A 23,672-nucleotide genomic window follows, 5' to 3' on the forward strand; every position below is an offset into this window, starting at 1 on the left:
CAAACCCCAGTTTGTGTGGACGCTGTGTAATTTGCTACCCTGTTTCAAATTAGTGCCACGAAACAACAGACAGAACATTGCATATGATTAAAGGAATTATATTTATGAATCTTAACTAAAGGGTTAGTAAAGAATAACAAAGAGAAAAGGGCCCATTCTAATTAAACAGACAAAGGTGCACAAGTTGGAGGCCATCTTGAACTTCTCTGTCACTCACATGCTGGGCCCTCGGTCAATGTGAAAGTACACACCACCTTCCGAACGACGCTCGCAATCCATCTCGAACAAACGGGTCTCCCACCGGATCGTACACTGCGACCGGTTCTCCCCAGCGTCGTCTCTCTTCACCTTCTCTGAAACAGAAACCCCCAAGCCCAAACTTAGTGTCCCTCACCAGAGAAACCTCCCCTTAATCCGACCATCCTAACTGGATGGCACACATTTCTCGTTATATCTTATCTCAACAGTAACCCAAACAAGCTTGAAAGCAGAACAGACTGCTCTTACAGAGCTGCCAAGATGAAATACATACAGCATAACAGTGAAAATATGAACCAGGGCACTATATATCATTTATTTATTTATTGAGATACAGCACGGAATAGGCCCTTTTGACCCTTCAGGCCGCGCCCCCCAGCAATCCCCCGGTTTAATCGTGGGATAATTTACAAAGCCCAATCATCCTACCAACCGATACATCTTTGGACTGTGGGAGGAAACTGGAGCACCCGGAGGAAACCTCACGGTTGCAGGGAGAACGTACAAACTCCTTACAGGCAGCAGCGGGAATTGAACCTGTGTCACCTGAACTGTAAAGTGTTGTGCTAACCACTACGCTACCACTGGATTTGTTGAACTGAATATACCCGGACTATTTTGATGTCTTTGTGATTTGGTGTTTTGTATTCTATGTTTACTGCTCAATTTTTTTTGCCGTTTGTGCGATTTGTTCTTCTTTTCACGCACTGGGGTTTGATGCTTTTCTTTAAACGTGTTCTATGTTTTTTTTGTTTCATGGCTGTCTGTGGGAAAACAAATCTCGAGGTAATATACTGCATATAGGCTTTGATAATAAATGTACTTTGAATTTTCGAATCTTTGAATACCCTCCTGTTCCATTTTTCAAAAGTTCTCCAGGAATCCAACAACATTCTAAGAAGGGAATCATAGGAGGCACATGACTCATGAATAACAAAAGTGGGAGGAGAAATATTCATATCATATTCATACAAAGGTTAAGAAGGAAATCCTTATTGTCCAATCAACAGAATTCCTTCATCTTGTTCTCTTCCTTTAGTTAGGAAGATGGGTTACTTTATTTTCCTACTAGCTTTAGTACCTTGGATTCTTCATGACTTAATGGGGATATTGCCTATTCTAAAGTCCTGCATCCCTTCCTCCACCTCCCCAAACCTAGAAATAAGGACTGGTTCATTGTCAGGCTGCTCATCTTACTCATTGTTTGATGGTTCTAAGTGAAACCAGATTGTTTGAGCCCCCTAGCCATGTAATGAGTCTCTGGAGATCTACAGATCTCTAAATTGGCAAAGAAAGCACCGCAGCGTCTCGTCCACCTCAGACGACTGAAGAAGTTCGGCATGTGCCCCCAAATCCTCACGACCTTCTACAGGGGTGCTATTGAAAGCACCCTGACTGGCTGTATCACCGTGTGGTACATGAGCTGCACCAACCTCGATCGCTGGGCACTGCAGAGAGTGGTACGGACAGCCCAGCATATCTGTGGATGTGAACTTCCCTCCGCTGAGGACACTTACAGCAGCAGGTGCATAAAGAAGGCCCGGAAGATCAACGGGGACACCAGTCACCCCAACCATAAACTGTTTCAGCTGCTTCCGTCTGGCAAATACTACTGCAACATTAAAGCCAGGACCAACAAGCTACAGGACAGCTTCTTTCTACAAGCCTTTAGGCTTATAAATGCACATGTCTGTACATTGCAACTGAGTCATGACACTAAGATTTTTACTCCCTCACGTTGTGGGATAGATGTAAGATTTAACTAAATAAACAAACAAACAAACAAATTAATTAATACCTTTTCAAATGTGAAGGATGGTTTAGCTAAGAGTATTGCAAGCAAATTGATTCAAAAAACCTCAATATAATGCTTACCCTTTGAATGCCAGCAGTGATGAATGCTTGCCACACTTGGGATTAACAGACACACTTATTTTGTAAGAGTTCTAGTGTCAAATCTCCTTGAGGCACATTACCCTCTGCTTTTGTAAACATAATGTCAATTCTCATTTCCCAGAGGCTGACTTAATTTAAATTCCAAAATATTAGCTTAAACTACAATATAATCATATTTGAGATGTGGGTCAAGAATAAAAATGAATTTTTTTGTCCGTGGAAAGCTGTTCTATAATTGCCTTTCTGAATCTACCGCTGCCATCAAAGTGACGTTCTCGAGTGCCTGGACATTACATTGAGCATACATTGGTCTGAAGAGTTGAAAAATGAGTTGAGCTGTTTCTTGCAATCTCACTTGTCAGATGATTAAAAATGGAAACACATGAAAAAAGCAACAAGTATCATTCGCGACAGGAAATGTGGTCTCAGTTATACTGCTGAAGCCCTTTTGGAACATGTCGCTTGGTATCCTTGCAAACTGGTTAGTATTTTAACACCTACAAAGATTTAAAGCTATATAGCTTCACACATAAAAGTTGCTGGTGAACGCAGCAGGCCAGGCAGCATCTCTAGGAAGAGGTGCAGTCGACGTTTCAGACCGAGACCCTCCGTTAGTCCTGACGAAGGGTCTTGGCCTGAAACGTCGACTGCACCTCTTCCTAGAGATGCTGCCTGGCCTGCTGTGTTCACCAGCAACTTTTATGTGTGTTGCTTGAATTTCCAGCATCTGCAGAATTCCTGTTGTTTGCGAAGCTATATAGCTTTATGTGATTTATGAATAAAATCTAAAATTTATTTCCTGTGCCTGATTATTATTGAATCAATGAAATTACAATTACAAGGGGACACAGTAGCGTAGTGGTAAGCACAACACTTTATAGTACAGGTGATCCTGGTTCAATTCCCGCCACTGCCCGTAAGGATGTTTTCCCTGTGACCGCGTGGGTTTCCTCCGGGTGTTCCAGTTTTTTCCCACAGCCCAAAGGACGTGCTGATTGGTAGGTTAATTGGTCATTATAAATCCTCGCATGATTAGACAAGGATTAAATCAGGGGATTGCTGGGCGGTGTGGCCACTCTCTATCTCAATAAATAAATAAGTAAAATGTCCTGTGATCTTACGTGACAAAATAGTATGCAGTCTGCGACATTTACAGGAAATGTCAATGCTGAGAAAATCATTCCTGATTTGAATTCTTTTGCTCTCTACCCTACGCAATTTGGAGGAAAAATCATTACAGGTCCTTAAGCCCCTCCATCTCATAGGAGGAAATCTGAGCTTGCTCTTCATGTTGACAGCCTGCTGGGCTTGTGCCATGTCAGATCAGAAAGCTGCAGCAGAACTTTCCACATGACATTGCTTTCCTGATTAAACGACCGCACAAAATGACACATATAAAACATGCTCACAAATGCCTTGCTTTCATATTCTATACAAAAATGAATCACTACTGAAATTCCACTTGTGCTGAGAATGGCTTCCAGCTGACCTGAAGCCCATAATCTGGAAACGTTCTGTCTTAATTTTTTTCTTAATCAAAATCTTTGAAAGCTGTAGTTTGCAACTTCCTTTTAAAATGCTGAGGAATAATTACAGATTTTACATAAATCCTAATACAAAATTACTCCATTCTCCTTAACTTCATTGTTTGGAAATTAAGGATGCAGTTTCTAAGTACATTCAATATCGACGTATGTATACATTATACAACCTTGAGATTCGCCTCCTTACAGGCAGCCAGAAGACAAGGAAACCCCAAAAGAACCCATTAAAAAAAAGACCATTAGACACCCAATGCACAGAGAGAGAATAAAATAATCATGCAAACAATAAAAGTAAGCAAAAAGTAATTAATCGGAAGTTTTACGAAAGACATGAGGCCAAGCGTCACTACAAAATCAGAATCAGAATCAGGTTTATTATCACCGGTATAGGTAGTGAAATTTGTTAACTTAGCTCCAGCAGTTCAATGCAATACATAACATAGAAGAAGAAAAATAATAATAATAATAAATAAATAAGTTAATCAATTACAGTATATGTATATTGAATAGATTAAAAATTGAGCAAAAGGCAGAAATACTATATATTAAATAAGTAAGTATTAAATATGTTCAAGGGTTTTATGTCCATTTAGGAATGGGATGGCAGGGGGGAAGAAGCTGTTCCTGAATCGCTGAGTGTGTGCCTTCAGGCTTCTATACCTCCTACCTGATGGTAACAGTGAGAAAAGGGCATGTTCTGGGTCCTTAATAATGGACGCTGCCTTTCTGAGACACTGCTCCTTGAAGATGTCCTGGATACTTTGTAGACTAGTACCCAAGATGGAGCTGACTAGATTTACAATCCTCTGCAGCTTCTTTCGGTCCTGTGCAGTAGCCCCTCCATACCAGACAGTGATGCAGCCTGTCAGAGTGCTCTCCATGTTACATCTATAGAAGTTTTTGAGTGTATTTGTTGACATACCAAATGTCTTCAAACTCCTAATGAAGTACAGCCATTGTCTTGCCTTCTTTATAACTACATCTATATGTTGGGACAGGGTTAGGTCCTCAGAGATCTTGGCATCCAGGAACTTGAAACTGCTCACTCTCTCCAGGTCAGACATGCTTCATTGCAGAGCGGAGTAAATGTTGCAGGACCACAGATGCAAAGCCAGGCATCACTGCAGCCAGAGCAGGCTGCAACCTCAGTTCAGCGCGGAGCTGAGTAAACTGAGAAAAACACCCACGCACTATATATAGACCCTGCTAAGTCAGTGGTCCCCAACCTCCGGGCCGCGGACCGGTACATTGCCGCGAAGAATACAGTGGTGCAACGGTAGTCAGACCGCACCCAGCACATCTTTTAGAAAAAAGCCGAAATGAACAAGCTAATTAATTAGGTGCCACGTAATTAATTAGCTTGTTTATTTCGGCTTTTTTCTTAAAGATGTGCTGGGTGCGTTCCGACTACCGCTGCACCACTGTATTCTTCGCGGCAATATATCGGTCCGCGGCCCGGAGATTGGGGACCACTGTGCTAAGTTATCACTTGTTAAAATCTGTGCATATTGTCGGAATATCTGGTGATTATCTAACTGTCTTTATATTGCACTCAAAAAATATGTTTGTAATAATTGCTGTATAATTTAAAAGGTAGCACTGTAGAGGCAACACATTGTTGAAGGGATGTGCCAATGTGGCAGCTCTAAAAATGTGTAGATTATTTGAGAGGACAAGATGACATCTAAAGACCGAGTTTTAGTTTTTAAAAAAATCTCATAGACACAAGAAAGTCTGTAAATGCTGGAAATGCAAAGCAACACACACAAAATGCTGGAGAAACTCAGCAGGTCAGACAGCACCTATGGAAATGAATAAACAGTTGATGTTTTGTGGTGCCCAAGACCCTCCTTCACGATTGAGAAGGAAGGGGGAAGATGTCAGAATAAAAAGGTGAGAGAGAGGAGAAAAAGGATTGCTGGAAGGTGATAGGTGAAGCCAGGTGGGTGGGAAAGGTCAAGGACTGGAGAAGGAGGAATATGATGGGAGAGGATTGTGGACCATAGGAGAAAGGGAAGGTGGAGGGGACCCAGGGGGGACGTAATAGGCAAGTGAGAAGAGGTGAAAGGTCAGTGGGTAATGGAGGAAGTGGGGATGGGATTTGTTTACCGAAAGGAAAAAAAATGATGTTCATGCCATCAGGTTGGAGGATACCAGACGGAATATAAGATGTTGCTCCTCCACCCTGAGGGTGGCCTCATCTTGGCACACGTGGAGGCTGTGGACCAGAATATGGGAATAGGAATTAGAATCTCAAGAGTTCTCTGTTTCATATTTGCTTTAACTGATTACGGTCTATAGCTAAAGCAAAGATCCTAAATTAAGGGCTATGTCAAAACTGAGTTGGAAGATTATCAAGTATCCATCATCTTTCACATCTAACCAAACAGATGAAAGGTGAATGTGAGGCTTCAATTTAATGTAAGGTTTCTGATGTAATCCATGGCAGTTCTGAGGCAATGGAAACCTACCACTGAGAATTTCCCTGAGCCTAAGTCTGCTCCACTGGCTGGAATCCCGCAGAAACCCTGCTTCTGTAGCATAGTTTCTGATGAAGTCAAAGTCACAGGACAGAAGAAGATGCTTCAGTCAGCTTCTTAACTAATAGGATTTAGAAGCTTGAAAGTGGCCACCCTACTGTCCTCCTTTTCAGCTGTCACTAAACATAACCTACGATAATATTAATATTGCTGAGCCAAATAATCTGTTGGAGTTGCATCTGTCCAAAGGAGCCATCAGGAATGCTGGTTCGGAATCAATTCCCAAGGTATCTGAACTGATTTGGATGACTGTAACTTGTTTACTTTTCCAATGAATCAAATTATGTTCCCGATAAATTCAATTCCAGATGTTTGAACAAAAAGAACTGCACGGGAGGTGTGGAGTAAACTCTCCCAGGTCAAGGTCTGGTTTAATACGCGTGCCAAAGTTCGGGCACCCCCGTCAAAATTTCTGTTACTGTGAATAGCTAAGCGAGTGAAAGATGACCTGGTTTCCAAAAGGCATAAAGTTAAAGATGACACGTTTCTTTAATATTTTAAGCAAGATTACGTTTTATTTCCATCTTTTACAGTTTCAAAATAACAAAAAAGGAAAAGGGCCCAAAGCAAAAGTAGTGCATGGCAGTACTTAGTAACACCCCCTTTGGCAAGTATCACAGCTTGTAAGTGCTTTCTGTAGCCAGCTAAGGGTCTTTCAATTCTTGTTTGGGGGATTTTCGCCCATTCTTCCTCGCAAAAGGCTTCTAGTTCTGTGAGGTTCTTGGGCCGTCTTGCACGCACTGCTCTTTTGAGGTCTATCCACAGATTTTCGATGATGTTTAAGTCGGGGGACAGTGAGGGCCATGGCAAAACCTTCAGCTTGCGCCTCTTGAGGTAGTACATTGAGGATTTTGAGGTGTGTTTAGGATCATTATCCTGTTGTAGAAGCCATCCTCTTTTCACCTTCAGCTTTTTTACAGTGTGATGTTTGCTTCCAGAATTTGCTGGTATTTAATTGAATTCATTCTTCCCTCTACCAGTGAAATGTTCCTCGTGCCACTGGCTAGAACACAAACCCAAAGCATGATCGATCCACCCCTGTGCTTAACAGTTGGAGAGATGTTCTTTTCATGAAATTCTGCACCCTTTTTTCTCCAAACATACCTTTGCTCATTGCGGCCAAAAAGTTCTATTTTAACTTCATCAGTCCACAGGACTTGTTTCTAAGATGCATCAGTCTCGTTTAGATGTTCCTTTGCAAACTTCGGATGCTGAATTTTGTGGTGAGGATGCAGGAAAGGTTTTCTTCTGATGACTCTTCCATGAAGGTCATATTTGTGCAGGTGTCGCTGCACAGTAGAACAGTGCACCACCACTCCAGAGTCTGCTAAATCTTCCTGAAGGTCTTTTGCAGTCAAACAGGGGTTTTGATTTGCCTTTCTAGCAATCCTACGAGCAGTTCTCTTGGAAAGTTTTCTTGCTCTTCCAGACCTCAACTTGACCTCCACCGTTCCTGTTAACTGCCATTTCTTAATTACATTACAAACTGAGGAAACGGCTACCTGAAAATGCTTTGCTATCTTCTTATAGCCTTCTCCTGCTTTGTGGGCATCATTTATTTTAATTTTCAGAGTGCTAGGCAGCTGCCCATGGCTGCTGATTTTTGGGACAAGGTTTGAGGAGTCAGGGTATTTATAAAGCTTTGAAATTTACATCACCTGGCCTTTCCTAACGATGACTGTGAACAAGCCATAGCCCTAACAAGCTAATTAAGGTCTGAGACCTTGGTAAAAGTTATCTGAGAGCTCAAATCTCTTGGGGTGCCCAAACTTTTGCATGGTGCTCCTTTCCTTTTTTTCACTCTAAAATTGTAAAAAAACAAAAATAATACACTAATCTTGCTTAAAATGTTGAAAAGAATGTTTCATCTTTAACTTTATGACTTTTGGAGATCAGTTCATCTCACGTTGAGCACGTGGCCAAGTGGTTAAGGCGTTCATCTAGTGATCTGAAGGTCGCTAGTTCGAGCCTCAGCTGTGGCAGCATGTTTGTGCCCTTGAGCAAGGCACTTAACCACACATTGCTCTAGTGTCTGTGCGAGGAGTGGCGCCCCACGCAGACTTCCAATCTACGCCTTGTAAGGCATGAAAATGCCCAACCCAGGCCTCTCATGGTCTGAGTCGACGTTCCCTCCTTCTCCGTCCCCCGCCTCAACTTCTACTCACTTAACTATTCACAGTAACAGAAATTTTGACTAGGGGTGCCCAAACTTTTGCATGCCAGTGTATGTTGTAAAATGTGTTGAATTTGCAGCAGCAGTACAATGCCATACTTAACAATATAAGGAAAAAACAGTGAATTACCTTAAGTATGTATATAATAGTTAAATTAAATAAGTAGTGCAAAATTTTAATAACTGTTTTAAAAAGTAGTGAGGTAGTGTTCATGGGTTCAATGTCCATTCAGAAATCGGATGGCAGAGGAGAAGAAGCTGTTTCTAAATCATTGATTGTGTGCCTTCAGGCTTCTGTACCTCCTTCCTAATGGCTGCAAGAAGAACAAGGCATGTCCTGGTCGATGGAGGTCCTGAATGATCGATGCCACCTTAGGAGGCATCGCTCCTTGAGGGCATCCTGGATGCTAATGGGGCTGATGCCCATGATCAAGATGGCTGAGTTTACAACTCTCTGCGACTTACTTTGATCCTGTGCAGTGGCCCCAGCCCCTTGTACCAGATGGTGATGCAGCCAGTTAGAATGTAGAACTTGCAAACAGATTTTAAATGAAAAATTAGGACAAGTTTAGTGTTGCTGTTCCGGTCCATGTTTCCAGGGAGGCGTGTCATATGATGACTCTATTCTAAAGGCCCAGGTCAACATTGCCAGCGTTGAGATCCTCATTACTCTTGCCCAGCTGCATCGGACTGGCCATGTCATTTTGAGTGCACAAAGCAGACGTTTTATTCCAAACTCTCTTACGGGAGAAGAGCACGAGGTAGTTAGGAAACTTATCCATTTGTGGGAACTTCTAGCCCAGTTAGAAGGAGCATTTGGGAGAGCCTCAAGGTCAGGTGTCAGGAGCAGCCAGAAGGCCCATGTAAACAGTCGGAAAGAACACACCCCCTCACAGGCTGTCCGTCAGCATCAGTGGAAGAGACTGCACTTTTCACACTGGCCTCATTCGCCATCTCTCAACCCAGGCTAGTAGCATGCGTTCCTCAATCCAGAGTGGCTACCTTTGAATAAGAGTTTTACACCCCGAGAAAAACATGCGTAGAATGTAACACAGGGCGGAAGTGTGTGGTTAGCCAGGCTCATCAACAATGGAACTTTGTATGTGCATACTTGTACGTATTTTCAGAACTCTGCTGAGTGTCTAATTAAGGCTGATGAATGTGAATTCTAGGAACTAGTCCATGATGCATAGTTTAAGAAACATTTCTTCCCAAAGGTTATGATAAAGCCAGAAATCAGAGTAACTAAAAGCCCACTTGGCAGTGTCTTTACTTAACATTGAAAGACATACATAACTTCCTAATGGATCATCTGGTTTAGGCAGTGAGTTCATGCACGATATTGTTTATCATTCATTTCTGCCAAGACGGGGAAAGGGTGCTTCAGTTTGGCTTGGGTTTCAGAGGAGAGTCAAGAGGAAGCTGGATTTCCTCCTGATCAAGAATTGCCTGCTGTTAAAGTGCATGTATCTCATAAAGGGTCCTTATCAGGTTTGGAGCTCACTCCTCAGTTTCTGAATATTCTGTTGGGTAAGTACAACAGTGATTGCTTTCTGGGGAAGAACAGAAAACAAAGCTGGTAAAGGCAAGTTAATTTGTATTGAAGAACTCTTTATAATGCATCAGTTGTGAAGTTTAAGTGGTATAATTCTTCCTTCTGGCACATGATCTGATCATTAACAAGTCGAAAATTCATGATAACAGTATTCCAATAGCCTGAACAGTCTATCCCACTCAAGCCTTCTCCAATTTCCTCACCTAACTCCATCAGTAGAAATGTTCTGCCCTTGTAAGCTCTCCTTAAATATTCTGTTCTGGAAGTCTCAACTGTCCCAAAGCCTAGGTTCCAACTGCTGTCCATTCTGGGTAAGGACATCTCATCTTTATTCTGTAGATACTTCTTTAATGATCTTACAGACTGATGGGGTCTACATTTGTTGATCCAGTTCAGGAGAAACAGTCTGTGTCTACTCTTATCAAAACCTTCCATAATTTTAAATCCCTCTGTTAAGTCAGCTTTTGACCTCAAAGCAAGGAGCCCCAGCTTGTTCGTCCCTTTCTAATGGCTATATCCTCACAGTTCTGGTATCATCTTTGTTAATCTATAGAGCAACTTTCTTGTGACTCTACAGAGAACCAAAGAGCAACTTCTCTGTTTCAAAATTGTACACAGTGTTCTAAAGCAGCCAGAGCTTTGCACATGTCCCCAAAAGTGATTCAACCAAGGCTCAACAGAAGTCTAGGATAAACCTCCCCTTAGAAATAACCCCCAATGTTTAGTTTGCTTTTGTTAGAGCTTTGTCAGCAGGTGAAAATTTGAGTGATTTATCAGTTCTCGTCCTGAATCCCTTTGTTGCTAGAAAGCAAGGATTTACGTTTGCTAATGTAAATTCTTTTGGGCACGGGTCTATCATCCCATCCCGTAAAAAAAATGGTGCTACAGAAGCTCCAAAGAGTTCACCTCTGGGAGAGGGAGAATACTCCAAGAAGATGGACTACACCCAGAGACAAATCAAAAAAATGGCCCAGGTCAGAGGACTCTGGCAAGCTGCTTTCAGAGGCCGATGCCCCAGTAGGGCTGATGGGCTGAAGAAGAAGTAGAATTCATATTTTCTAGATGCTGCATTCTTGTGCAAGCAGCATTTATCCCTGATGGAATTGTGATCTGCTCATTCTTCATGTTGATTAATATCGTATAATTTGCTGCCATCAGAGCAGCAGGCAGTTTGCTGTAAGATGCCTTTGCCTTTGGATGCAAATTGAAAACAACAAAAATTCTTGTAGGACCTGGCTTTCTTCCTTCTGCAGTCTGACTAATTGCTATTTATTCCTCTTCTCTGCTTTTTGTTGTGCAGCCAACTCATTATCCAGGACATCGCTCTTCCCCAACTCGATGTGACCGCATTCATAAATCCAATTATACGGCACCCTTTGAAAATTATGTGGAAATCAGCAGCACCCCTATCTTTTCTCCTCGTAATCTCTTCAGTCCGCTTAGTCAAGCATGACATCCACCTTTTAAAATTATTGTTCCTCATTTTAATTTCTAGATTTATTTTCTATTTGGTGCTTCATTATTTCCTATGACTATGCTTTCATGACCTAGCCATGGTCAATTTCCCCTCTTAGAATATCTCTCAAAAATTTATGATTATTATTTGGATATTAAAGAAAGTTAACAACACAGCATTGTTAGATAATGCAGATAAAGTTGGAACTCTGTTTCCAATATGTTATTAGTAGATCACAGATGAGATGTTGAAGCCCAAATATTACAAATCAGAATCAGGATCAGGTTTAATATCACTGTTAAATGTCAAGAAATTTGTTGCTATGCGGCAGCAGTACATTGCAATAACTAATAATAAAAACTGAAATTTACAGTAAGTATATATATTTTTAAAAGTTAAATTAAATAAATAGTGCCAAAAGGGAGAGGAAAAAAGTATTAATGAGTTCAATATCCATTTAGAAATCAGATGGCAGAGGGGAAGAAGCTATTCCTAAATCGTTGAGTGTGTGCCTTCAGGCTTTTGTGCCTCCTTCCTGATGGTAGCAATGAGAATTAGGCACGATCTGGGTGATGGGGGTCCGTAATGATGGATGCCACTCCTTGAAGGTGTCCTGGTTGCCGGGGAGACTGGTGCCCGTGATGGAACTGAATGAGTTCTCAACTTTCTGCAGCTTATTTCGATCCTGTGCGGTGGCCCCCACCCCCCATACCAGATGGCGACGCAGCCAGTTAGAATGCTCTCCACAGTACATCTGTAGAAATTTGCAAGTGGCTTTAGTGACATATCAAATCTCCTCAAGCTCCTAGTGAAATATGGCCACTGGCTTGCCTTCTTTGTAACTGCATTGATATGTTTGGGCCAGGATAGATCCTCAGAGATGTTAACACCCAGGAAATTGAAACCGCTCACCCTTTCCACCTGAACCCTCGATGAGGATTGGTTTGTGTGCCCATGTCTTACCCTTTCTGAAGGCCACAGTCAATTATTTGGTCTTACTACGTTGAGTGCAATGTTGTTGCTGTGACACCACTCAACCAGCTGATCTATCTTGCTCCTGTACGCCCTTTTTGTCACCATCCGAAATTCTGTCAACCGTAGGTGTGTCATCAGCAACTAGATGGCATTTGGGCTGCGCCTAGCCACACAGTCTTGGGCATAGAGAGAGTAGTGCAGTGGGCTAAGCACACATTCTTGAGGTGCGCCAGTGTTGATCATCAAGGAGGTGGAGATACTGTTTCCTATTTGCACAGCGTGCGGTCGTCCAATGAGCAGGTCAGGAATCCAGTAGCAGGGGGAGGTACAGAGGCCCAGGATTTGGAGCTTTTAGGTCAAAACTGTGGGAATTATTGTGGTGAACGCTGATCTGTAGTCAATAAACAGCAGTATTAGTATTAGTATTGTTCAAGTGATCCTAGGCTGCATGAAGAGCTAATGTGATCACATCTGCTGCAGACCTATTGTAGCGATAGGCAAATTGGAGTGGATCCATATCCTTGCTTAGGCAGGAGTTGATTCTAGCCATAAGCAACCTCTCAAAGCACTCAGCACTTAGATGTGAGCGTTACTGGATGATAGTTATTAAGACAGTGTCAGTATGTTCAGAAATGGCCCAAGTGCTGAGAGAGAGAGAGAGACAGACTGAAGCAGACTTTAATGCAAACAGGGTTAGAGGGAGAGGAAAACAATAAACACAAGGCTAAACTGAGCCGTTAACTATTCCTCTCAAATGGAAAATGAAGCCAACATTGTGGCTGAAAGGAATAACTAAATATAAAACGAATACTGTTAGTTTTCAGAGCCAGTTGACTCAACAGTCCAATTTCTCAGACAAGCTAAATGTAAGCAGGCAGCGAAATGTGGCTGTGCTTTGCTGAAGTCTCGACAAGTGCTACGATGAAAAGAATGGAGTTAAATACCATCACAATGAAATAATAGTTAGCTGACACCTGCATATTCACGAACGCAATTGCCGTATCTGCTGCGGTGCCGAATCCGTGGTTGTGACAGGCAGCTCCTCCTGCTGGTCTTGGGCACTTTTAAATCAGGTGGGAACTTCCGACTGTAGCACTAAGAGATTGAAAATAGCTTTGAATGCATCCACCAGTTGGTTGGCACAGGTTTTCAGTGTCCTTCCAGATGCACCATATGGATCTATTGTTTTGCCAGGGTTCACCCTCTCGAAGGACGTTCTGATGTCGGCCTCTGAGACAGAGAACACAGGGTCAGTAGATGCTGCAAGGATCCTAGTATCTGTAGTTTTATTCTCCCTAACAAAGCGTGCTTGAAAAGCGTTGAGTTCATCTGGGAGTGAAGTACCACCTGCTACTTGTGACGCTAGATTTCACCTTGCAGGATGTATTGGGCTGCAAACCAGCCAGAGTTGACATGCATCCAGCTCCACCTCTACCCACAATCGTAGTTGTTCTTTTGCTCCTCAGATAGCCTTCCATAAGTTGTACCTGGCCCCCTCGTGTAGTCCTGGATCACCATATTTGAATGCCACAGATCTAGTCCCCAGCAGAATGAAAATCTCCTGGTTCATCCACACAGGTTTTAATGAAGTCAGTGACAACTGTGGCACATGAATTCGGTCTCAAATACTGTCCAGACCACCAACTCAAAACAGTCTTGTAAGTGTTCCTCTGCCTCCCTTGTCCATATCTTCTTGATCTTCCCTTGTCCATACCTTCTTGATCTCCCCTTGTCCATACCTTCTTGATCTTCCCTTGTCCATACCTTCTTGATCTTCCCTTGTCCATATCGTCTTGATCCTCCCTTGTCCATATCTTCTTGATCTCCCCTTGTCCATACCTTCTTGATCTCCCCTTGTCCATACCTTCTTGATCTTCCCTTGTCCATACCTTCTTGATCTTCCCTTGTCCATATCATCTTGATCCTCCCTTGTCCATATCTTCTTGATCTTCCCTTGTCCATACCTCCTTGATCTTCCTTTGTTCATATCGTCTTGATCCTCCCTTGTCCATATCATCTTGATCCTCCCTTGTCCATATCTTCTTGATCTTCCCTTGTCCATACCTCCTTGATCTTCCCTTGTCCATATCTACTTGATCCACCCTTGTCCATATCTTCTTGATCCTCCCTTGTCCATACCTTCTTGATCTTCCCTAGTGGTGACATGGGCTTCATTCTCTGCCTATACTCAGGGAGTAGAAGTACAGCCAGGTGACCAGACTTTCCAAAGTGAGGGCATGGAATGGCATGGTAAGTGCTCTTGATGGTGGTCTAACCGTGATTCAGTGTGTTGGCTCTTCTGGTTCCACAAGTGTTATGCCGGCGATAATTATTTAGGGATTTTTTCAAGCTGGCCTGGTTAAAATCCCCCAAAGTGATGGACAAGATGTCAGGGGGTGCTATTTCATCCCTGCTGATTACGACGCTCAGTTTGACACAGGCCTGAGCTGGAACATACGCCGCTACCAAGATGACGGCTGGGAACCCCCGCGGCGGATAAAAATGGATGTTCCAGGTCGGGTGAGCAGGGCTGGGACAGAACCGCCATGTTTGTGCACCACAACGAGTTAATCATAGAGCATACTCCACCTCCTCTGCCTTTGAAAGACTCAGCAGTCCTATCTCGGCAGTTAATTGTGTACTGCTGTGAAGCTGGAATCGGCCAGCCCATTCCTGAGTTAACCTATCCTAGCTGGACAATATATTTATGTCACTCTTGGCCTCAGTGGACTCAGGCCAGCTAGAAAGAAAACACTTGTTGATAGTTTCAGTTCCCAACTTTCCAGTGAGGGTGAAAAGAAATTGGGAACAGCTGCGAACGCCATGTCTGACTATCCTGCTGACACTCGCTATGGAGACTGAAGATTATGGATTGTCTGAGTAATTGATAATGAAGAGGAAAGCTTTTAACACCAAAAAGATATAAATGATCTTGTCTCTTGGCTGAAAAAATGGCAAGCGGAATTTCATTTGCTAAGTGGGAGATAATGCATTTCAACAAGACTATGGGGAAGCTTGGAGGAACAGATTCGGTGGAATGTATGTCAGCAAGTCCTTAACGATAGCGAAGTTATAAAAGCTAACAAGCTGCTATTTGCTGAGGCATAGAATATGAGCAGGGAAGATATGTTTAAAACCCATATACCGCACTGGTTAGGCCACAGTACGTGCCACTGCTTTGCAGGAAAGTTTGCATTAGAGATCCTATAATGTGATTACTGTTGAGAAGGTGTTGCTGGGCCTGGAAACTTGTAGCTATGGGAAAAGTTCGGATAAGCCAGTGGTATTTTCTCCAAAACTGGAATGGCCAAGTGAAGATTTCATTGAGTATAAAATGATGTAGTGCCTCAAAAGAGTATTAGGAAGAACCTATTTCCCTTAGAAGGTCAAAAACCAGAGGCATAGATTCTGATGCATCGGCCTTGATGAAGGGTCTCGGTGCAAAACGTCAACTGTTTACTCTTTTCCATAGATGCTGCCTGGCTTACTGAGTTCCTCAGTATGTGTTTTGTGTGTGTTGCTTAGATTTAAAATCATTGGTGGAAGAATTTGAGAGGAGATCAACATTTTCAGCCAACCAGGCCTGAAATGGTTGTGGAGGCAGAAAGCTTTGTCACATTTAAACAACTCTAGAATGCACAGTTGAGGAGAAGTGATCTGCACAGACATAGACAGGAAAGTGGGATTAGCTTGCATTGCTTTTTTTCAACCAGTACAGAAATAACAGGAGAAAGGAAATTTTTTTTAATGTGAGCTGTTGCAAAAGAAAACAATGCAAGGATTTAGCTTTGATGCTTAAAACTCATTTAAGGTTTATCAAGCAAGATATTCCTTTCTCGTTGCCACTTTGTGATGTCTTTTTTTTGCTGGACAGAGCACCAAGATCAAATAAATGGTGAGTCTTCAACCTTTTGCAGCAAAGTCAACATTCCACTGGTTGGTACTTTTTTACAAAACACTCACGGCACATCAATGTCTAACAGGATCACACACACAGATACAGAATACAGAATGTCCACGCACACAGGTCCACTATGCAAACACTCCACATTTCTATCTTTACTTTCTTATCTGTGTAAGGCACTGCCTTCCTTGCAGTAAGGTATCTAGTTTATCCGGGCACCACTTTTATCTACTCTAGAAAGCCTGCAGATGCCGGAAATCCAAAGCAACACACACAAAAATTGCTGGAGAAACTCAGCAGGTCAAGCAGCAGCTATGGAAATGAGTAAACAGTTGACATTTTGGGCCGAGACCCTTCTTCAGGACTGAGAAGGAAGGGGGAAGAAGCTGGAATAAAAAGGTGGCAGACAGCTAGAAAGTGTTAGGTGATAACTAAAAGGGCTGAAGAGGAAGGAATCTGATAGGAGAGGAGAGTGGACCATAGGAGAAAGGGGAGACCTAGGGGGAAGTGATAGGCAGGTGAGAAAAGGTAAAAGGCCAGAGTGGAGAATAGAGGAAGAGGGGTGGTGAAGGGAAAAAAAATATTGGAAAGAGAAATCGATATTCATGGCATTAGGTTGGAGGCTACCTAGACGGAATATAAGGTGTTTCTCCACCACCATGAAGGTGGCCTTTTTTGTATGACCCTTTTTATCTATTTTCCAGTCTTTGTGTGCTCTGTCTTCAAAATTCTGTCACTAACCTTTTGCCTTCCGATTCTAGCTATGCTTTCGACTCTACGCCAAGCTCCGCGTCTCTCCACCAAGCTGGATATAAAGGCCCACCCAACAGCACAGAATCAGTTCCACACCTCCCACAACTTATGCCATGAATCCACATTCCTACCTCCCCTTTGTCACTTCTGCATCCACACGTTCATGTGTCCTGTCTTGCCATTCCTGTCTTCAGTGGTGCAGGGTACCTGGGCGTTATACCACCTTTGAGATCTTGCTTCTTGCAGATTGCTCAGAATCGTTTTGCAGGGCCCCAGCCCTTTTTCTATCAATGCCATAAATGCTGCTGTGAACCACCATCTCAGACAGCAACACCCTTCCCCTTACAGGGTCATTATAGGCATCCATTAGTCTCATGAGACCATGGATTTGCGCCTTGGAAGGTTTCCAGGGCGCAGACCTGGGCAAGGTTGTATGCAAGACCGGCAGTTGCCCATGCTGCAAGTCTCCACTCTCCATGCCACCGATGTTGTCCAAGGGAAGGGCATTGAGACCCATGCAGCTTGGCACTGGTGTCGTCCCAGAGCAATGTGTGATTAAGTGCCTTGCTCAAGGACACAACACATCGCCTCAGCCAAGGCTCGAACTAGCGACCTTCAGATCACTAGACGAACGCCTTAACCACTTGGCCACGTGTACAGTTCTCACCTGCCTATCACCTCCCTCCGGGTCCCCTCCTCCTTCCCTCTCTCTTCCGTTCCACTCTCCTCTCCAACCAGCTTCCTTCTTCTCCAGCCCTTTATCTTTCCAACTCACCTGGTTTCATCTATTACCTTCTGGCTATCCCCTCCTCCCCGCCCCCCTGCCTTTTTACTCTGGCATCTTCTCCCTTCCTTCTCAGCGCTGATCTTCCACCAATAGTAAGTCCATCTCCGCTCTGCTTTTGGGCTACCAGGCCCTAGGTTCCAATCTGAAGGAACTTTGATTCTGGCCAGATGCCATACTGGGCCCCAATCCACCACTGTGCTGCTAGGCTCCTGGAGCCCTGGCCTTTCTCTGGGCCCTGGTCTCCCAGTGACTTGGACCCTTCTGCTGCTGCCTTGGAACTCACAGTCTTCTCTGTGGTCCTCCATCTCTGGCCCCTAGACCGTTGCTACCCTGCTTCTGGGAATGGAGATTTACGCAGAAACAAAAGTCGATTCAGAGCCAGAGACGTGGTTCACCAGTGATTATATCTTAAGAAAAGCCATTAAAAGTTCCATTCAAGATTATTTAGTATTTCTCGGCGGATTTCTGAACGAGATCTTATTACAGTATGATGTTATTGTCATATCAAATAATTGATTCTGCATTGAATGATCTGCAAGCTAAGCGCCCCCATGGAGGAGCAGGAAACTGCTGTCAGCAACTTTTGGATTTTCATGTTTAACTGAGCAAATGCAATGCCAGAAGTTGTTGGAATGTTATAGCAGCGGGGACGGCCGCTGACAGCTTCATTGTCGTCCCAGCGGATATTCATCTGGCCATTCAGAGCCTGCATGCGTGGCATGAGCAATGAATGCCTCGACGCTGAACCAGAGACCCTGTCCCGTGGATGTTTTGCACTGGGGCATTTTCATTCTCTTCCTCACCCACTCTAAAAAATGGAATCAAGCAGTGTCCTGTTGGGCTTTTCAACGTGCAGAGCTCCTTGTTTTACTTTTTGTCATCTGGCAGGGTACCAAAAACATTCCTCTTGGCTACTCTACACTAAAAACCCATTATATGTGTTGTAATGTTAAAGATTATTAAAATATTCAATGGATCTGGCAGTCAACTGAAGACTTGCTTAATATTTTCATTGTTTTAAGTGTGGATATGGTAAAATGACTGACAGATTAAAATAAATCACTTAATTAAACCCAATAGCAAATGTTAAGTGTATAAAGAGATACCATCTGCAATACTTGCAGCAGCCAATCCTTCAGAGCCCCTCACAAATGCTTCCAGTGCAGGGAGTTCATGAAACCATTGCTTTCCACAATTCATTGAAACTCAGTATGAGGCCCAGTGTCTGCTGTTCCTTGCATTTCTCCTTTCAGATGCAGACGTTTATTTCTGAGCTCTTCCCTCTCTCCTCTACACGCTGAAAAATGAATATAACCTAATTTATAGGACTACACATATACAAACTATTTCAGTGGCTGAGATGCGGGGGGGAAAATTAACTTCTCCACTTCTGCAGGTTAAGGCTTGCAATAACTGAAAAAAGCATTCCAGGACCCTGTTTGATATGTTTAGTTGATGCTGTGGCAGGGAGTTATTGTCAATACAATGTCTGGGGTTATGGAGGAGAAAGCCATTCGGGCTTCTCTTTTGGAAATCCATCTGTGAACTTGTTCAGCTGGATAAAATGTACCAAGTTATTGTCATTTAACTATATACATGTACAGTTGGCCCTCCTTATCTGCAAGGTATTGGTTCCAGGGCCCCTCGCGGATACCAAAAGACGCAGATGCTCAAGCCCCTTATTCAACCTGGCCCAATGCGGTGGATCTTAGGACCCTGCAGAACCCCGGACCTTATTTAACCTGTTTCAGTGGGGTGGACATTAGGACCCGGCGGAGGAGCTCTGAATCCACGGTGTTTCTGCTCTTGAAAATAATCACGATCACAATTGAAAATAAAGTGGAAATAAAAAGCGATCAGAAAGAGGTGAAATGCCATCGGTCATTGGAAAAGTGCTAGGCTACAGTTGGTCAATGATCGGAACTATTTTAAAGGATAAAGTGAGAAAGGGCCCTGCCCCGATGAAAGCTACAATTATTACCAAGCAACGCAGTGGTTTAATTATTGGGTTTTGGGGTTTTGATCCTCCACATCAACCCAACAGGAATGGAGAGCGTGCTCGGGAGCGGTCTGTCACTGGATTGAACTCGGGAACTTCCGTTCCTGACCCGGCGCTGAAACGTACGTTTCTTAAGTGTTTTATATGCATAGAAGGGTAAAATATATACTATATACTAAGACAAATGTTTGACTAACTGACGCCAAATAATATCGGATGTACTTGTTCCGACTTACTTAGTAAGAGAACTTCCGGTTTTTTTTCAATCCCGATCCACGATAACCTACGCACATCCTCCCGAATACTTTAAATCATCTCCAGATTACTTATAATACCTAATAAAATGTAAATACTATGTAAAATAGTTGTTATACTGCATTGTTTGGGGAATAATGACGAGAAAAAGCTGTACATGCTGGAACAACAAGTGCTGGAAGAGCACATCCAGGTTTTCTCGATTCGCGGTTGGTTGAATTCGCACACGCGGAACTCGCGGATAAGGAGGACTGACTGTATACCATCAAGCGAGACAATGTTTCTTCAGACCAGGGTGTAAAGCACAGTACTACACATTAGACACAATAACTTAGGAAAGTAATAATTAAATCTACAAGTGAACTATGCAGAAATAAACAAAGTGCATAAATTAAATATTGTCAGGTACAGAACAAATTAACCAGTGACACTTCGAGTGCGATGCTGCAGGGAGTTTGGAAGCCTCATGGCTTGAGGGAAGAAGCTGTTTCCCATCCTGACTATTCTTATCCTCATGCATCAGAGTTTCTTGCCTCTTTGATGCTGGGAGGATGGGTGGGATCATAGTCGTAGTCATAGTCATACTTTATTGATCCCAGGGGGAAATTGGTTTTCGTTACAGTTGCACCATAAATAATTAATAGAACCATAAATAGTTAAATAGTAATATGTAAATTATGCCAGTAAATTATGAAATAAGTCCAGGACCAGCCTACCGGCACAGGGTGTCTGACCCTCCAAGGAAGGAGTTGTAAAGTTTGATGGCCACAGGCAGGAGTGACTTCCTATGACGCTCTGTGCTGCATCTTGGATGAATGAGTCTCTGGCTGAATGTACCCCTGTACCCACCCAGTACATTATGTAGTGGATGGGAGACATTGACCAAGGTGGCATGCAACTTAGACAGAATCCTCTTTTCAGACACCACCGTGAGAGAGTCCAGTTCCATCCCCACAACAACACTGGCCTTACGAATAAGTTTGTTGATTCTGTTGGTGTCTGCTACCCTCAGCCTGCTGCCCCAGCACACAACAGCAAACATGATAGCACTGGCCACCACAGACTCGTAGAACATCCTCAGCATCGTCCGGCAGATGTTAAAGGACATCAGTCTCCTCAGGAAATAGAGACGGCTCTGACCCTTCTTGTAGACAGCTTCAGTGTTCTTTGACCTGTCCCAGTTTATTGTCAATTCATATCCCCAGGTATTTGTAATCCTCCACCATGTCCACACTGACCCCCTGGATGGAAACAGGGGTCACCGGTGCCTTAGCTCTCCTCAGGTCTACCACCAGCTCCTTAGTCTTTTTCACATTAAGCTGCAGATAATTCTGCTCACACCATGTGACAAAGTTTCCTACAGTAGCCCTGTACTCAACCTCATCTCCCTTGCTGATGCATCCAACTATGGCAGAGTCATCAGAAAACTTCTGAAGATGACAAGACTCTGTGCAGTAGTTGAAGATCCTTAATAATACTAAGATAGTACTATATCTGAATTAAACTTTAGAATTCTCCATCGGCTTAATTGGTATGTATGTGGAACTGAACTTTTACAGATAAGGCATCAAATGGGTTGGGGCCTGCCTATGTTGGGTTAGCAAGAAGTTGTAATGTACGTGCTTTGTTTTCCCAAGAAAAGCAACTGTGATTTTATTTTGACATGAATTTTGAAATGAAATTTAACAAGACAGAAAAGATAACTCGAGATATTTAGTATTGTGCAACAATTCATAACATACATCTTAGCATAACCCTTTTTGTTTAATCCTTCAATATTTAAAAAAGCTTGAAATTCTAATTAAAATTGCTACTCTTTTACAGATTGTTTGAACTGCAGTAAAATTTCCCAGCTGACAGATCGTTTGAGTACACTGGAGGCAAAGGTACATTGAGTTGAATTGTAAATGCTTGATTTTACTCAAAATGGACAGCACAGAAAATTGCATTCATTCCATCCCCATCAATCTAGCCTTCCAATATATTCTTCTATTCCCTTTTCTCCCTTTTAAACATCTAGCATCTAAGCTTATTTACTTCAATCGTGGCAGTACCTTCTTTTACGTCAGGTATGGTTCTGCTACTGGTAGAGCCTGTTTGCATGTTTCTTTTGTGTGGGAGTAGGGGGGTTGATGTTTGATCATTTTTTCTTGGAACGTGTTGGTTCCATGATTCTTTGTTTCATGAGTGTCTGTGGGGAAGACAAATTTTAGGGCTGTGTACTGCATATGTACTTTGATAATAAATGCACTTTGAATCATTGAATCCCTTTAAGTGGAAAAAATACTCTCACTTTTCCTACTTAATTTTGGTACCCATCAAGTCTTTGTAGTCTTAAAAGCAGAATCTCCCTGTAGCCACCCATCTCAGCTCTACTTCCCATTCCTATTCTGATATGTCAGTCCATGGCCTCCTCTACTGCTGCGACGAGGCCACATTCAGGCTGAAGGAGAAACACCTTATATTCTGTCTGAATAGTCTCCAACCTGTGGCAAGAACATCAATTTCTTGCACTTCCTATAATTGCCTCCCTGCCCCCCACCCTTCTTCACCATTCCCCATTCCTGTTTCCTTCTCCCAGCTTATCTCCTTACCATCACCTCCCTCTGGTGCTCCTCCCCTTTTCCTTTTTCCCATGGTCTTCTGTCCTCCCCTATCAGATTCCCCCTTTAATTCTTTCACCAATCAACATCCCAGCTCGTTACATCACACCTCCTCCTTTCCCGGTTTCGCCTATCACCTGCCACATTGTACTTCTCCCTCCCCTCCCCGCACCTTCGTATTCTGACTTCTCCCCTTCCTTTCCTGTTCTGAAGAAGGGTCTCGGCCCAAAACATCGACTGTTTACTCTGTTCCACAGATGTTGCCCGGCCTGCTGTGTCCTCCAGCACTTTATGTGTGTTGCTATGCCTTTGTCGTCCCAGGCTTTGATGATAGAACTATTCTTTATTGGTCTGTTGTCCAGTCTGGTCATTATTTTAAAGGTCTCCATTACGTCCTGCCTCGGACAACTACTTTTCCATGGATATTATCTTGAACTTTTCAGTCCTTCTTTGACAGCTGTAATATCTGAGTTCTGGTCCCATCTTTGTTTTTAACCCTCTTGATCTTGCTTCATTGTAGAATGGAGTCCAAAATTGTGCACAGTATTCTTATGTCCAAAATAAGTACAGTCTACCTTTAATATTTTAAATATCTATATACTTGGTGCTTTGAATTGCTTTCCTGACCCATGATAATATTTATAATAATTATATATTGTTTTGATCAAAGTCAAATTCTACAAAAGAAGACAAATACCTGCAACGGTTTCAAATAATAATTATTATTATTACCACCAGCTGGCCGATATTATTATTAATGTTTTCAAAAAGTACTTGTAACTTGGTAAAAGTGATGCAACGTATGAGTTACATTCATTGACACCTGGTTGGGAACTTCCCGAAAGCATCACTGAGGTATTTTGACATTATGAAATGATAACATTCTGTGGAAAGCTACTCAAAGGAAACAGTTTGAATGGCACAACGCTTTATCGTACCAGAGACCCAGGTTCCATTCCCACCACTGCTTGTAA

The 23,672-nt window shown here is 42.9% G+C and overlaps 1 protein-coding gene across 2 annotated transcripts in view; it reads left to right on the plus strand.

Moving 5' to 3' along the window:
• Nucleotides 1-23,672, plus strand: part of emid1 (EMI domain containing 1) — a 431,206-nt gene that overhangs the window by 277,796 nt on the left and 129,738 nt on the right. For both annotated transcript variants that reach the window (XM_072247702.1, XM_072247703.1), the window contains exon 5: nucleotides 21,920-21,981. In XM_072247702.1, the coding sequence (XP_072103803.1) occupies nucleotides 21,920-21,981 (62 nt within the window). The remainder of the gene's footprint in view (nucleotides 1-21,919; nucleotides 21,982-23,672) is intronic.

The sequence above is a fragment of the Mobula birostris genome, chromosome 31 (assembly GCF_030028105.1).
Source record: "Mobula birostris isolate sMobBir1 chromosome 31, sMobBir1.hap1, whole genome shotgun sequence".
In the NCBI taxonomy this organism is placed as follows: domain Eukaryota; kingdom Metazoa; phylum Chordata; class Chondrichthyes; order Myliobatiformes; family Myliobatidae; genus Mobula; species Mobula birostris.